General features: G+C 26.6%; 1 protein-coding gene across 2 annotated transcripts; it reads right to left on the reverse strand.

Moving 5' to 3' along the window:
* Nucleotides 1-317: 317 nt before the first annotated feature.
* Nucleotides 318-4279, reverse strand: LOC130802125 (uncharacterized). Of its 2 annotated transcripts, none has more exons than XM_057666026.1 (3): nucleotides 3686-4279; nucleotides 2330-2565; nucleotides 318-1344 (listed from the first exon to the last, which is right to left on the reverse strand). In XM_057666026.1, exons 1-3 carry the CDS (start codon nucleotides 3769-3771, stop codon nucleotides 854-856), a joined length of 813 nt encoding a protein of 270 aa, XP_057522009.1. In that variant the 5' UTR covers nucleotides 3772-4279; the 3' UTR covers nucleotides 318-853. The 2 variants fall into 2 exon arrangements, with proteins under 2 accessions (XP_057522009.1, XP_057522008.1); XM_057666025.1 differs by having other exon boundaries at nucleotides 2330-2546; nucleotides 3686-4277.
* Between the last annotated feature and the right edge of the window lie 11641 nt (nucleotides 4280-15920).

Below are 15920 nucleotides of genomic sequence, written 5' to 3' on the forward strand. Positions count from 1 at the left end.
TTAAATGATTAATATTTAGCTCATCTACTATTCAACCTATTAAATGATATATTGCCTTTTTGTGTACATAGGAGTTCAATAATATAAAGTCAAAAAATATTTTTTACTTAACAAATACTCGTACTTATTTTAAATCATTTTGATTTATAATAATAGAATTTTTTTACATAAATAAAATGAGAAACCGAGTACGCCTTAATTGAATATTTGAACAAAACAATAGCAGCCAATGTTGAAGGTTGGAAATTTGAAGTCTTTAATTTTACATACTTGTGTATACGCGTATAGAGTACGTTATCCAGATGAGACCCATTCAATAATGAAAAAGTTCGTCTGAGACTATCATTGAATCATCTTGAAGATTCCAATCAAATAATTATATCATGAATACATAATAATTTATAAAGAGATTAAATTAACGGTTGATTATACTTTTATAAATAATAATAAAACAAGTGACAAAATTTCCTGGAAACCTTTAATTTATGGCCCAGGAAAATATTTAGGTGTTAAAAAAAGAAAAACAAAAATACAAGATCCATAAAAAAAGGGAAAAAAGAATCAAGGATTACTTCAGAAAGGACTCCCAGCAATGTGATTATTCCATAACACAATGAAGCAAAAGTTTGGCTTAAGAGATGCACATACATACCCAGCTGTAACTGTGGAATGTAGTCGTGTTGTTGTGTCTCGTATAGTACATACGAAGCTTCGATGAGATGGTCCCCGTGAAGATTATTCCTTGATCTCGAACAAAAAAGAATTTTCGGGCTTTTATAAGGTATTGGAAAAAAAGGAAAACGTATCTCTCAAATTAAATCACAATTCCCGCGGCAAAAACTTTTTGTACAGCTTAAAGGGTCCTGAATGTAGAGAGCTTCCTCCGCTCAGGTTTCAGCCTTCTGCTGTTATCGTTGTTTAGAGGCTTCAGCAACCTGTCGGTTCCGATTTCCATCTGAAGGGCGGATTGCAATTGTCGTAGTTGGTCATAGCACTGTTTATGACTAGTGGCGGTAGAGCTTTTGATGTTCTGTTCTTCCGGGGAGACTCTTCTCTGATAAGGCGAATGCCATTTAGCTTGTAAATAAGCGAGGGATCTCCATGGGGGAAGTGGCATAGAATTCTGCTTGAGAGAAACCCGAGCAGCTTCAACCATGACTTGAAGGAACTGTTTTAGCTTTGTAAGGGAACCCACAAAAGCAACAGGAAGTGATTTCAAAATCTTATCGTAGGATTCTACAGCTCTGGCTATCTCAAAATGGCTTCGGAAATCTATGTCAATTATAGTATGTTCCGTGCTTCCATCGTTTAAGTAATTCACTACCTGAACGTATTCATGATCACCTACATTTAGTGTAACAATGAAACAATTAATTACTTTACGTCTTAGAGGTGGAGCAAAAGTTTGCCCTATGCGATATTAAAATATGAGGCGGCCTATTGTTTAATATCGAAAATTTCAACCAGCTCTATGTTCATATACTTGAATGTATTATGTATTTCATCATTTAATATACGAGACCTCCTAATTTAGGCCTTATGCTGTCGAGCATATTGCAGGTACCAAGAACCTCCTCGTTTACTTCTATACTTATCTCGAAGATAATCCTCAATTAAAGAATTTATCATCACGAGAGGAAGAACAAGTTCCCTTGATTCTCTAGAAGTGTGCAATGGTTTATAATTTAAAAGACCGACAAACAAGCTCTTTCGACTTGGTAGTAAAAACGATTCTGAAGCAGAAATGGAAGCAAAATAGAAAAAAACAAAGGATGGACATTTAACATGCCATGCGAGAGTACAGACAATGTTAACTGCATCCCATAATACACAAGTTCCAACTTCGCCAGCACATTTTATCTCCTTTTTCTATCATTAGGCATGAACTGAACCAAATTCAACCAACCCTAATGTTAGCAACATACAGCACATAAGACACACGTGTACTTTACCCAACATCCCACATGGTTGTAAATTGAGATACTAACTTATCAACAACAAAATCTTTCATCTCTTCCAACTCCTGCCTTCCACGGATCAAGAATAATGAACTACCACATTAATGTAAGGATAAGAACACTCAAATAACAAAAAAAGGGGAAGTACTAGGGAAAAAACAAGGTGGGACATTTATCAAATTCACTAGAGGGAATAGGCCAAAAAGAGTACAGTTAAGGTATTAGTCTAAACAGATGATGAATCAAAATAAGATAGATAGTTGGGAGAGATATAATTTGGCGAAAATTGCTTCAGAATACATTGGATAACAGCCAGTAAAGATATATGCCCAACATATAATATTGTATAAGGTTCAAAGAAATGTTTATACCTCCAGGCACCTTGTTACAGCCTTGCCATTTAGAAGAACAGACAGCAGCATCATATCCGGATGATCTAAGAAGCTTCACCAAAGCATAACGAATACAGCTCCCATTACATAGACCGGTCTTAACAAGCTGAAGATCCGTTTTACCCATTGAAAGCAAAAGAGATTGAACCACAGACTGCAAGTCACTCTCATACTGATCCACTGAGCGCTTAAAGAACTGCATAGTCACATGAAACCTACAATTAACATTTCTGTGCAGAATGAATAACTCAACGCAATTGCTACAAGAAGAGGGAGGGAGATTACAATGACTCTTGTGAACGATTACAGAGAAACGGACAAAATGAATATCCTCTTATCACACAGATGATAAAACACAAAATACTTTGAATCCCAAATGTTGATCAATTTTTAGCGAGCTGTACATTCAAAATTCACAATAGCCAAAATACCCAGTAGTTACCAACCAAAAACAAAATCTCTTCAAGATAATTGAACAAAATTAAACATGACATTTCAATTGTAGATAGTACAGATGCAGTTGAGATATTTCAATGGAGTCATTCCCCATAACTCCAAGAATAGTCAACCTCCTCCGACATGAACAATGAACAGCTTAGGCAACTCACCAAAATTTATGCATTTCACTTTTCAGTTGAGATTTAGGTTACCAAATTAAAAATACATCTCAAACAAAAATTACATATAATATTCTCTCAAAATGGTAAATTATTTATGTTTTTTCCATTGAAGTAACTTCCCCGAAATTCCTAACTACAATCACAAGGAAGACGGCACGTTACCATCAAAGCTTAGTAAAACAAGTTTCCTTCGAAACACCTCAAAATTCGTACAATTATCAACCATCTCTACCGTAATTCAGCCAGAATAGAAAATAAGTACTATTCTTTACCTAACAGAATTCGCATAATTGTGGTTTAATATTGTAAACAGAAATTAGCTGAAAGAGACCTCGTATAGCAATTTCAAAACTAAGGATAATAAAAACAAAACAAAAAAAACAAAAAAAAAAAAAAAAAGATGTTCCAGCTCAATAAGCATAATTCATCAATAATACAGCTCAAATTACTCAACAATATCAATTTCCATTAAAATTCAATTCATATTTTTCCTAAAAACTTCTCAATTCATCGAATTAAAAAATTTAAGTTCTTCTCAACATTCTCATAAAACTAGATTTCTGCGTAAAATGCAACATATAACTAGAACATAATTTATTGAAGTTTTAAAAAAAAAAATAAAATTATAAACGATAATCTTTCAGCTAATTTCCATCAAAATTCAACCAAACAAAGTCCAAAAACCAAATTAAAGGTAGAGAAAGCTGAAAAGTACCGAAATCTTATCAGCGAGGTGATGAAGATCGCAGAATCCAGAATCGCTATCACTACTACACCAAGAATCAGCACCATAACTTCCATTATTCTCCAGAAAATCGCTCACCATTGCCGCTAAATCATGCTCACTTTCATGGCTTACTCCACCACCTCCTCCAACAATTTCTCTCCTCCATATATCACCAGCTGAACTACAAACCTTAACCTCCATGTTTTCCACCTCCGTTACTATCGGATAAACCTTCGTTCTCCGATCAAACCTCAAATTCCCCAGCTTTTCAACCAAAATTACTCCAATTATTCCTTCTTCTTATCCTTATTCTCAACATCAAATTCAAATTCAAATTCAAATTCACAAAAACTTCCACCAAAATTGACCAAAAAATTTTCAAAATTCGTGTAAAAATTGTTCTTATGAATTAAAAACAAGAATGAAAGAATTTAAGAGGTTTTACAAAATGTAATTATTTTTTCAACAGTTTTGTAGTTATTCAAATATTAATTTCTAGAAGGTGAAATTGATGAATTTATAAGATTTTTGAATTTGATCCAAAGGAATCATACCCAAAGGATGAAGAGGAAGAAGGAAAGCGGAAATGGTCATTTAAAGGGAATGAAGAGAGAGAATTCTTTTTATAGGACGAAAATGTCCTTCTGTATTTTTCGAGATAGTGTCGTTATTATTACCTGGGTATAAACGCACTAATTTATTGAGCCAATTATTTTTATTTTTACTGTGGAGCTGGAAACTGCGGGGTTTTAATAATAAATTATTATTATTATTATTATTATTATTATTATTATTAATATTAAATAAACTAATATAGTGTTTGGAAACAAGTATAATGAAGAATTTGAGAATGACAAGAATTGGATAGTCATTTTCAAATTCTCTACTTTTACTACTTTAAAAATAATGGTTGAATTTGATCTAAATTCAAATTTAAAAATTTTTAATTTGCCAAACAATAAATTTGAACCAATTTTAAATATTGTAAATAAAATCATCATTCCCAGACATTGCATTACTTAATTTACAAAATTATCTAAATGTGTCAGAATTTGACAAGTCAATAGACAACATTACCTAAATCACTTACATTATTGATGGATTCAATGTTAATACTCCCTCCATTATTTAAAAAAGTTCTCATTTTCTATTTTAGGGTGTTTAATTTATTGTTTTCATAAGAAAATTTTCTATTTATATTATAAATTTTGAAAAAAAAAATATTATTCATCCTCATATTAATATTTTGATAATGCTTATGAATATATTTTTTATTAAATTCATTTTAAGATTTTTATATTATTTATAGCCTAACTATATTTTTCACTAACTTTATAATAACATTTTTTATTTGTTGTGATTCACATACTTTTTCCACTAACTTTCTTTTAATATTTTTAATGTTTATTGTACTCACTTTTTCTTCATTAAATTTATTATTCAATAAAATATTATATCCACTATCTAAAATATTCAATTTTTCTTAATTCTCGTGAATGTTACTTGTTGAAACTTCATTAAGGAACGGAGGGAGTAAATACAAAATTACTTATACAATAAAAATAAATATTTCATATAAAAAGTAAGGGAACATCATCAATAATAAATCAATTTTTGCTCGATTCACAAAATATATATACACATTAAAGACAATATTATTTATAATTATCTTCTAATGTTCTTTAAAAGTTAAGCAAATGAAAATAATAAATAATAATTGAAATTATTTTCATCAATTATACAAAATAGATGAGTTATTCTAAAATAAATAATAATTAAATTTATTTTCAGTTGTTTAAGCAAAAATTGATCTATTTTTGATAATTCTCCTTAGTTTAGTGCCGAAAAAATAATACTCTATGTCTTTTGAATTTGTCCCATTTATTTATTTATTTTTTTGCCAAGTAGAGTAAATACTAAATAAACAAAAAGAGTAAAAATTAATTTAGGGTGCGAAAGCAGGAAAGGGAAATAAGGAATCTTATGAAGGAATACACTCTGGCCTTGTGTGGATATTAATCTTGACCTTGTTTTCCCATTGAATCATTGTTGGTCTGATTGGCCTAAAAACTTACGATTCCAAACGCGCCTTCCACAGCTCCTCGCAAGAAAAATTAAATGTAAAATGATAGACTATGGGCCATGGCCCATGGGTATCAAAAAGCTGATAGGTTGATAGCTGATTACAGTTATTAATTTGATTAGCTGATTTTATTAATTGATCTGACTAGTTAATTTTGAATAAGTTCCTCTATTTGTTATTATGAGCAAATTGTTCAAAAACGTTTTTTTCATATCAATAAGTTATTTTAACTAGTTAGTTTACCAAATATTAACATTGAATGATTTGACATCTTAACTCTCTATTTATATCAAAACACGCTAAAATTACTCAATACATTATTTTTTCAAATGCCCCTCCATCAAAACAATCTTTTAAGAAATGTGAGTTACAAAGTATGACTAAGTGGAATAGCCAATGATAAGTACTTCCTTCGCTCCTTAAAGTTGTTTTTATTTGTCATTTTGAATTTGGTTTATTTGTTGTTTTCATAAAAAAAAATTATGTTTATATGATATATCACAATTCACAAATTTTGCGCAACATTAATCTCGTTCATTTTCATTATAATATTTAAATGATGTTTATGGTCCCTATATATCATGCACTAACTTTATTTTAACATTTTTATGTTTATTTTGATCCCTTCATATTTCTCATCAACTTTATAAAAATATTTTTTTAATAGCTGTAGTCTGATATTTTTTTTACAAGTTTTCTTTTAATATTTTTTGTAATTCCTTAAAATATTTTTTCTCCATGAAATTTATTATTTAATATATTAAAATATTCATTATCTAAAAAAATCTATTTTTTTAATTCCTTAAAATATTTTTTGTGAAAACTTATTTAAAAAATGAAAAGAGCTTATGAGTAAAAAATAAATAAATACACAATAAAAATAGTATAAATCAAATCAATATTAAAGTTTTGCGGTGGGATAACTTGGGTCTTTGAGTTTTGGTTTGGACGTATCACTATGACGACATTTTTTTTCCATGGACCATCATTTTTAGTGTAGGACCCAACTACTCTTTTCATAGATATTTTCGTGTCTTGGTGAAATTTTTATATTTACATTATGATTATGAAACTATTATAAGCAAAATATAAGTTTATTATAAGAAAATATAACTTTTTTTTTATTTCACTTTAATTGTATTATTTGCTTTTTTGCAAGCTATTTAAAATACCATTAAATTTTAAATATCTTTAATTATAGAGAATAAGTTTTATTTTAATTAATGTAAATACTACTTTTATCAAGTAAAATACTGGATTTGATTTTCGTTGGTTATTCCGCTACCTCTCTTCATCCATCAGCCTACCGTGTACCAAAAAATATATATGTATTTAATTAAAAACACTAATTCTTTAGTGAGGCATTCTTATCGCGAGATGACATCGATTGAATTAGCTCAAACCATTTAAAAAATTTGCTTCATGTATAATTCAATTCAAATTTTTATTTTTTTTTTTATATTTTTTACTAATGGGTCTTTTGTATGGACCCCATTTCACATCTCATACAAGAGGAATTGAATTAAAAATAATAAAAAGTTAATATTTTATATTTATGTACAAATTAAATGTAAACATAAAAATTTAAATGCAGTGATTGGTGAGCAATGCAGAATTTCAGCTCTTCTCACATTTCTGATGTACGCGACATGTAATTAAGGAAAGGAGACGTGCTAAGTAAAAATCAAACTCAAAAGCATACATAGAAAAATAATATTTTTACTTGTTCTTCAAATAAAACAAAAACCAATTTTCAAACACTTCGTATAATTTACATAACCAATTTATTAAAATTAGTATAATGTCATAATTAATCAATATAAATCTCACATTAAATTAATTTACAAATATTCCACGTAGGCAAATATATTTTCATCTAAATTCTTATCCAATACTTAGTTTTCACGATATAATCACAGCTTATGTAAATTTGCCGTCTAAATAAACAATTAACTCACAAAAAGAAGGGATAAGCTAGAAATTTCTTTTAGTTAAATCTTGGATAATTTTACAAATATTTTAATTTTGATTTTGTTTACGTAATACTCTATGTATTGACTATTATAATTAATAAATTATATATGATTGATTAAGGAGTACGTTTTTATCTTTGTTTAGGCTTACTATTTTTTAATAGATTAAAATTAAAATAGTTATGAGTCATGTTTATGTATTCCAAATACTACAATTATATCTAGGTTTTCAACCTTGAAAGTCAAAGCTTACTATACAATTAGATAAGTAGAATAGAATGTTCTATCAATTAGGATAAGTATTATTTTTTTATCTATAATTTTGGGTTCGCTTACCCTTTTTTCAAAGAAAAAAAAAGGGTAAATCACAGACAAATGTTCAAAATCATAAAGCATTTAATTCTATAATTTTGAGCTCGTTTGATTATTAATATAAATTAATAAATAATAACAAAATTTTAATATAATTTAGCTAAAAAATTTACACCGACAAAGTTTATATATGTACGCATGATCTTACTACAAATACTATTATTATTTTTTACATCATGTATTATTATTTTAGTAACTATGGCTTATACATAATTTTACGCTTCATTTAGTTGTTAGTATAAAATATTTTATATTGATGAAAAATTTAACGTAATTTTAACTAAAAGAATTTACAAAACAAAGTTTATATAATAATATTCTCTACACAAGAGTTATTATGATTTTTACACAAAGACGAAACTAATAGAGCTTGAATTGTACCATTTTACGTAATTTATCTTATTTGACAAGTTTAAATATTTAGAAAAATGTTTTAAGTATTCCAAAGACAAAAAAATTAGTATTATTATGATGTTCCTTTGATGGCTAGAATTTTATAGTCAAAGCATTTCTCATTATTTTACATGCATATTCCTGGGTCAACGTTGATGTCTTGTCATGTATGTAGTGTTCATCCCAAATACTCCATTTGTAACAATAAAATTTAAGTAAATTAAGAAAATTAACAAAGATAAGAAAAAAAAACACGATTTATAAGAAAGTGGAAGAAATATATATTAATGTACAGATGAAATAATAAGATTACTTAAATATGAGAGTGAAAATTAAAGAAAAAAATTAGAGACGAAAATATGCAATACAATTCTTTTACAATAGAATGATTTATATGCAATGTTAATGATTTTCAATATTTAATCGAAATATAATAAATTAGAAGGAAAATAATAACCATATATGTTTTTAATATAATATATATATATATATATATATATATATATATATATATATATATATATATATATATATATATATATATATATATATATTATAAAATAAATTAGAAGGAAAATTAAATAACACGGGGAGTATCTATGTTATCTTTGAAGAGGAAATTTTATCAATTCAAACCAAATTTACTCAATTGAACCAAATTTCTTTTAATTACTTTATTCATTATAATAATTATTGTTAATATTATCATTATTTTTTTTTGCTACATAAAAAGTATTTTCTTATCCTAACTCAACAATTATTTGCAAGGAATTTTACAAATTGCAACTTCTAATCAATGACATTAAAATGTACTCCTAGTCTCCTATAACCATTATTGTAAAGTGACTTGAGGCAAATTCTATAATAACCTAAGAAATAATAAAAAGTGGGATTGCTAAGAGAATTAATAATAATTCAATTAATTTATAGGTAAAATATTTATATTAGGTACAGTACAATTACCTTTGTAATTTTTTTATTATTTTTACAAATTTTATATAAATTACTAGTACTAGTATGATTATTGCAAGATTAATCCATAATTAAATATAAACTCCCCATAATTAAATAAAAATTTCTTATCAAATAGTATCTGACTTTCAACTAACAAAAGATTCCATTACTTTAAAAATGCTAAGGCTAACAGAATATTATCTATAAATAACTAAAAAAAAATTATTAATATAAGAACATTCAAATAAATCAATAGATTAGATCTTATGATCATGAGAATAATTGGACTTTAAAAGATTTCTAATATGAGATAGCTGGCATAGGTTACCACCTGGATATAGTTAATTATATTATAGATATATAACATTAATATAATTAATTGCAATTTCTTTTAATTATTAGTACGAATTATTAACACATCTTATTATTTTAAGGTTTCATGTTAGACCTTAAAGCCAATTTTTTTTTATAAAGTCAATGCTTTCTTATTTTCTATAACTTGGTTGTAATTGAATTGAACTAAACTGAATTGAATTTTATAATTCTATATAAATATAGTAAAGTATAGTTATTATAACTTATATTGATGTGAATGACTAAGGTCAATTATAAAGTGTGCATCAAAAGGTTAAAATAAATACTCCATTTGTTCTAAATATTTTTCAACTTTTTTTGATATTTTTAATTTTTATTTATATATTTTCTTTGGTTTTTTAAATCCTAAAAAATTTTTACATACTCCAACTAATAAAGAATTTATTATGTTTATTTATATTAAACATTGAAAAATATATATGCCGAATAAGATCAATTAATGAAAAATAATTGCTACAGTGACTGTAACAACTATTAGAAAGTATATGAAATGAGTCTATCATTTTAATAACACATGAGCATATGTATCTTTAAGAGGGAGAGTCTATTAACTTTTTTTTTTTGAATTACAGTTAAGTTGAGGGAATGAAAGGATTAGGTGAGAATTAAGTCTAAAATTTTCATCTAAAAAAGTGATATTTAATCCAACTAAAACAAAAATCAAATTATTGCATTAACTTTTAAAATAATAAATGTAAAACCAAATTACCAATCTTGTTAAGAAATTTCTTTATAAAATCACAACCATCCGATAAGGATTTTTTTAGTACTAAATAAATTCGTTGCTAACTTGTTGGGTCAACTACTCCATAGTATATTAGCATCCTATTTACATCTAAATGAAAAGCTTTTGGGATTTGCATTAATATATAATACTACAAGTTTGAAGAAAATACATATAATAGGTACTTAATATATTTAGGTTGAGCAAGTCAAAGTTGAAAAGTTTAGGTATTCGTATCACTATATATGAAGAATTAAGTGTCCTTAAAATAAAGGAAAGTAAAATAATCATAAGTAACATTTACGGCTTGTTTGGTAGATGATAATAAAAGGTAGTAATGAAAATGAAAACTAGTATAATTTTGGTTGAAAAATTTTTGGCAACCTTGATAAACATACTTGTCCAACTTCAATTATCTTATTTTCTTTTTAAAATCCATTCCAATGCATTATTACCACTGAGAAAGGTAGTATTAGATGGTAATGGAAATTTGTAAACAAAAAACTTTTTTGTGATTAAAGTTTTATTACCATGGGAATGACATGGAACTTTTGATAAAATTTTACACTATAAATTATTTTCAGTACCACTATTTAATACCACTAATCAAATAAGCCGTTAATAAAAATATATTTTAAATTGATCTCTTAATAGATGACCTATAAGCAAACCAAACAAACTACTCCATAATTTAGGGTAAAGGAAGCATTAGGTGAAATATGGAAGTGAGAGGTTGTTGCATTTAAATCTCAATATATAAACACATGTGATAGATGTTGAATTAGAATTAGACTAGGTTTAAACCATCTTTTAGAGAGACGGTCTTTTATAAAATCGACTAAAAAAATTAACAATTTTATAAGTTTGAGTAGACATCAAAATTATTAGGATCAAGATTCTACTTAGAATTTATAGGGACATATAAAAATGTGTTGCTGGATCAGGTCATAGAATTATTAATCCTACAAAACAATTTCATAAGAAAAATCATTTTGGATGAAGAAAATTAGATAAAAGCATTGAAATTTTTGTTTTGTTCAAAACCGTATTTATATTGTGTGTGATTTGTTCATCAAAGCATTGAAATTTTTGGTGTGTATTCATACACTTTTTCATTCTTCTATACTTATTCTCTGTCATTGGAAGGTCCAAAATCCTTCTCTTGGTATACTTGCACCATTTCAACTTGATGATGCTCGTATTAAGGAAATAATTAGTTAATAAGAAAATATCATTATTGTCCTTATATTGACAAATTTTTTTAGTTAATGAGGTATAAAGTGGAAATAAAATAGAGATAAATATGCCAATTTATAAGTTTCTTTATGACATATATAGTTTTGTAATAAGTATTGCGAAACAAATGAAAAAGAAAAATATAACAACAATTATAAAATAAATTATTTTCTCATCCAATCTATAGTTTTACAATTTTCCCATAAATTACTTTTTTACTCACTTTTATACCATTTTTTTTAATCCACTTATATTTCATCCTTATAACAGACATCAAAGCGAGTACAAGTAATTGACAAGTGAAATGGTTGAACAAGCTGTCAACAAACATTAAACAAATTGATTCATGCACCTCTATCTATAATCCTTATGGATCTAATCCAAATAACAATAACTATTGCTTTAATTTCTATTTCTCATCAAATTTACCACATGCCCTTTTTATTGTTTGTTATATTTAACCAAAAAACTTCCACATAAAATAATTAAATGAGACAAACTCAAGAAAATGGAGTAATGTATATTTGATGAGAAAACAACATAATGCGGACAAAAATAAATATTCTAAGGTAGTAGAAGTATATATATGAGATGTAAAAGTAAGTAATGTGATGAAAATTAAGGAAATAATAGGTGTTATGGCAAAAAAGTTAGGCAAATTTAGTGCAATAAACAAAAAAGTAAAAGTAGTGTAAATATCGTAGATATATGTGTTTAAAACATATTCGACAATCTGATATTTATCTGATTTTATAATCGAATTCGATTTAACCTAACTTCAAAAATGACAATTATGTAAAAACTAAGTGAACACAGGACTCTATTTTAAATCAACCTAAAATACCTAACCCTATATCTACCCGATTTAAAAAAACTTAAATAAATATCTCTGATCATAAAACACACAAGTACTAGTAGATTTAAAAAAACAATAATTTACGAATGGGACTCCTCACATGTTCTTGGATCACTACCAAGAACAACTTTAAGTGAGTTTTGATTATAAGAAATTCAAAAAAAATACTTCTATACTATTGGATAGGGTTTTATAGGGTGGGGACAAAGGGAACACAAATTGGAGTATTCATAGTTTTAGGTACTTCTTCATGCCTACCAATTTAAAAATCATGAGTATATACTTTATTTGGCATCTCCCTACCTTTTTATGCTTTGTTTATGATATTTTCTTATTTGATTTATAATTATTTTGGTATTTTAAATTTTCAATATGCATATTTTTATATAATTTATAATTATTAAATTGATTTTTTTGAGGTTTAGAATTACAAGATTTCTTTATGACCAAGAGATGATGGGAAAATTAATCATTTTAAGGATAGGTGTTCTAGGTGTTGAGAATTGAACACCTAATATAAAATTTGGAAATTATAAATCTTTTTTCTTAGAGTATTATGAATTGACCTAATAAAATATTCCCTCCTATTCAGCTTATGTGTTTCATTTCCTTTTATGGTCAAGTCATCTTAATTGTCTCATTTTCATTTTTGGTATGGGTTTTTGACTTTTATACCCTTAGTAGCTTTATTCTATTTTCAATTATACCCTCCTTTACTTATACTAATTTTCCTCCCTTATATTAAAAACTCATAATACCACTCTCTTTCCTACCCTTAGGGTCCCATTTTTGACTCTCCTTAAAATCCATAAAAAGTTAAATGGGACTCTTAAGGTGAATAGGAGGGAGTATAATTTACTATTCTACTTTTATGATAAAGGTTAGGTTTTCACACATGTGTTGAAAGATCAATTTTCCTGTCTTACATACCACATAATGAAAAAAAAATTTCTCACCCTAAAAAAATTTGTAAAAAACTTTATCAAACAATTTATCAAAATAGAAAAATATCACGGTCCCCTCTCTCATTTTCCTAGTTCCATCAAAGCATCATGGATTTCTATGCACCCAATAAATATTATTATGGCCATTAGACACACACTCGGCTTCCCTTGATTTTATGTATTTCCTTGGACCACCTTTACATATAAATCTTACTCCTACAACAACATATATTATATTATATCAAGATTTATACATCTTTATCAATTTATTTAAATAATATTATATGGAATATTAATTTTTAAATTTTATTAATTTTGAATGTGAATTTTTTGTGTAAATGGTAGGTTGAAAGTGAAAAAAAAACTAAAATCAAAAGTTTATGCTAATAATTAAAGCGCTAAAATTTGTTTTTATATTCTATTACGCCTTATTATACAAGAATTATTTGTGTTAGAAGCAACATATGTCCTACTCATCCATAATGTTATGTATTCCTCTTAAAATAAAGGGTGAATGAGATTTAAATTCGTAATCTTTATCACATTAACTCTGATACCATGTCAAAAAATCATTTTAACTGAATATTTAATTTGATAGTTGATGTTCAAAATGTGTTTTACACTTTATAGGAGGGCTAGAGGAAGAAAGCAGTCAGAATTAAATCAAAATTACTTTTGAAAAAAGTGATACATACTCTAACCGATAGAAAAGTCGATTCTTTCCTTGAATGTGATTTTAGGTAATGTTCTATGAAGTTCATCCAAATCTTGTGAATAGTGGTTGTCACTTGTAGTTAGGAAAATGTCAGCGTTACTTACTCAACTGGCAAATGTCTTTAAAAGGGTTGTCTAATGTTTACATTAAAAGATGAAGGCTGCAACCACAATTTGCAACTTGTACTTATTAATATAAGAAAAATAATTTTAAAATTTTGGATTTTCATCGAAATCACCTATAAAGATGAGCTTTCTTAAAAGGTTGAATTTAATGGGGTTCTCTATAAAGTTCACATTCTATCTTATGAGTATTAGATACGATTTCTTCATTTGAATGAACCTAAAACACTAATACAAATGTACGTCTAAAATTTTACAAATTTTTATATAAGATGGTTTCACTATAAATTAAATTGCAGCTATTTTTTGTGAGAGCTCACCTTTTAAAGAGACGACCTTAAAAGAAAAGGTTCATGTTTTTATTTTCCCTTTAATTTGTATTGATTAGGCTATTTAGCCTATATATCTAATGCGTCTCTCGAAGAGACCATCTCTCACAACAATTTATGATAAAACTGTGTACTTATTCATTAGCTTTGGGCTTTCAATTTACTTAGGGTTTTTAACCCTTTTATTTAAACTAAATAATCATACCTATTCACTAATTGGGCTTCCTTTTATTCTTTTCCAATTAATTTTAATGGTTTTTGATCAAAAAAAGTTTCTCACATATTAAATAGTTTAGTATATAACTCGGTAATTTACTTAATTTTTTTTGATTAATTTTTAATTTATTAATCACTCATAAATTTTTGTTTCTTTTATCTAATATATTAAATTATAAGAGTAGTAAAATAACTTATTTAATCATGGGTGGACTTCCTAGAAAGGGGTAGATATGGATAAGAAATTACTAACTTTGCTTAAAGGGAATTTTGTATACTCCTAAATGAATATACCTTTGGTCATTTGGTTAGTGCTCTAAGTTTATTTAATTAACATATGGGTTTAAAAGGCCAAAAAACTCCTAATCCAATTTTTACCAAACCCAACTTAAACACTAGTGCCCCAAGTGGGATGAAAAAGAAGTTAAAAGTACCTAATCCACTCTTAATAGAGGTTAAAGTTACATATTACATATTTAATACTAATTCAATTCTTATCAAGCTTAATTATAAAATAAAACATAGTTAATTTCATAATAAAATGTGCAAGATTAAAATTTCTAACCCATTTATTTGTGATATTCATCTCATTAAATTTGTTATATTTTCTTCTCCATTAGATAACATTTTACGTATTTAGAATAGATGTGGTATACAACGGAAATAAACTATATATATATATATATATATATATATATATATATATATATATATATATATATATATATATATATATATATATATATATATATATATATATATATATATATTACTCCCTCGTATTCACCTTAGGTGTCCCATTTACTTTTGAGATATTATTCATTTATCACTCTTAAATTGCATTTTATTATTAATTTATAAGTTAAAACATAGTCATGTGGGATCTTATTTGATTCGTTTTGATGTAAAAATTATTAATATCAACTTTTTA

The sequence above is a fragment of the Amaranthus tricolor genome, chromosome 16 (genome assembly GCF_026212465.1).
Source record: "Amaranthus tricolor cultivar Red isolate AtriRed21 chromosome 16, ASM2621246v1, whole genome shotgun sequence".
Classification (NCBI taxonomy): Eukaryota; Viridiplantae; Streptophyta; class Magnoliopsida; order Caryophyllales; family Amaranthaceae; genus Amaranthus; species Amaranthus tricolor.

Bases quoted from the DNA above. Each gene is read 5' to 3' on its own strand.
- LOC130802125 (XM_057666025.1), bottom strand. From the start codon at position 3,898: ATGGAGGTTAAGGTTTGTAGTTCAGCTGGTGATATATGGAGGAGAGAA. The intron at 2,547-3,685 runs GTACTTTTCAGC...GTGACTATGCAG, and splicing joins ACCTCGCTGATAAGATTTCG to TTCTTTAAGCGCTCAGTGGA. The intron at 1,345-2,329 runs GTATAAACATTT...CACTAAATGTAG, and splicing joins CTGTAACAAGGTGCCTGGAG to GTGATCATGAATACGTTCAG.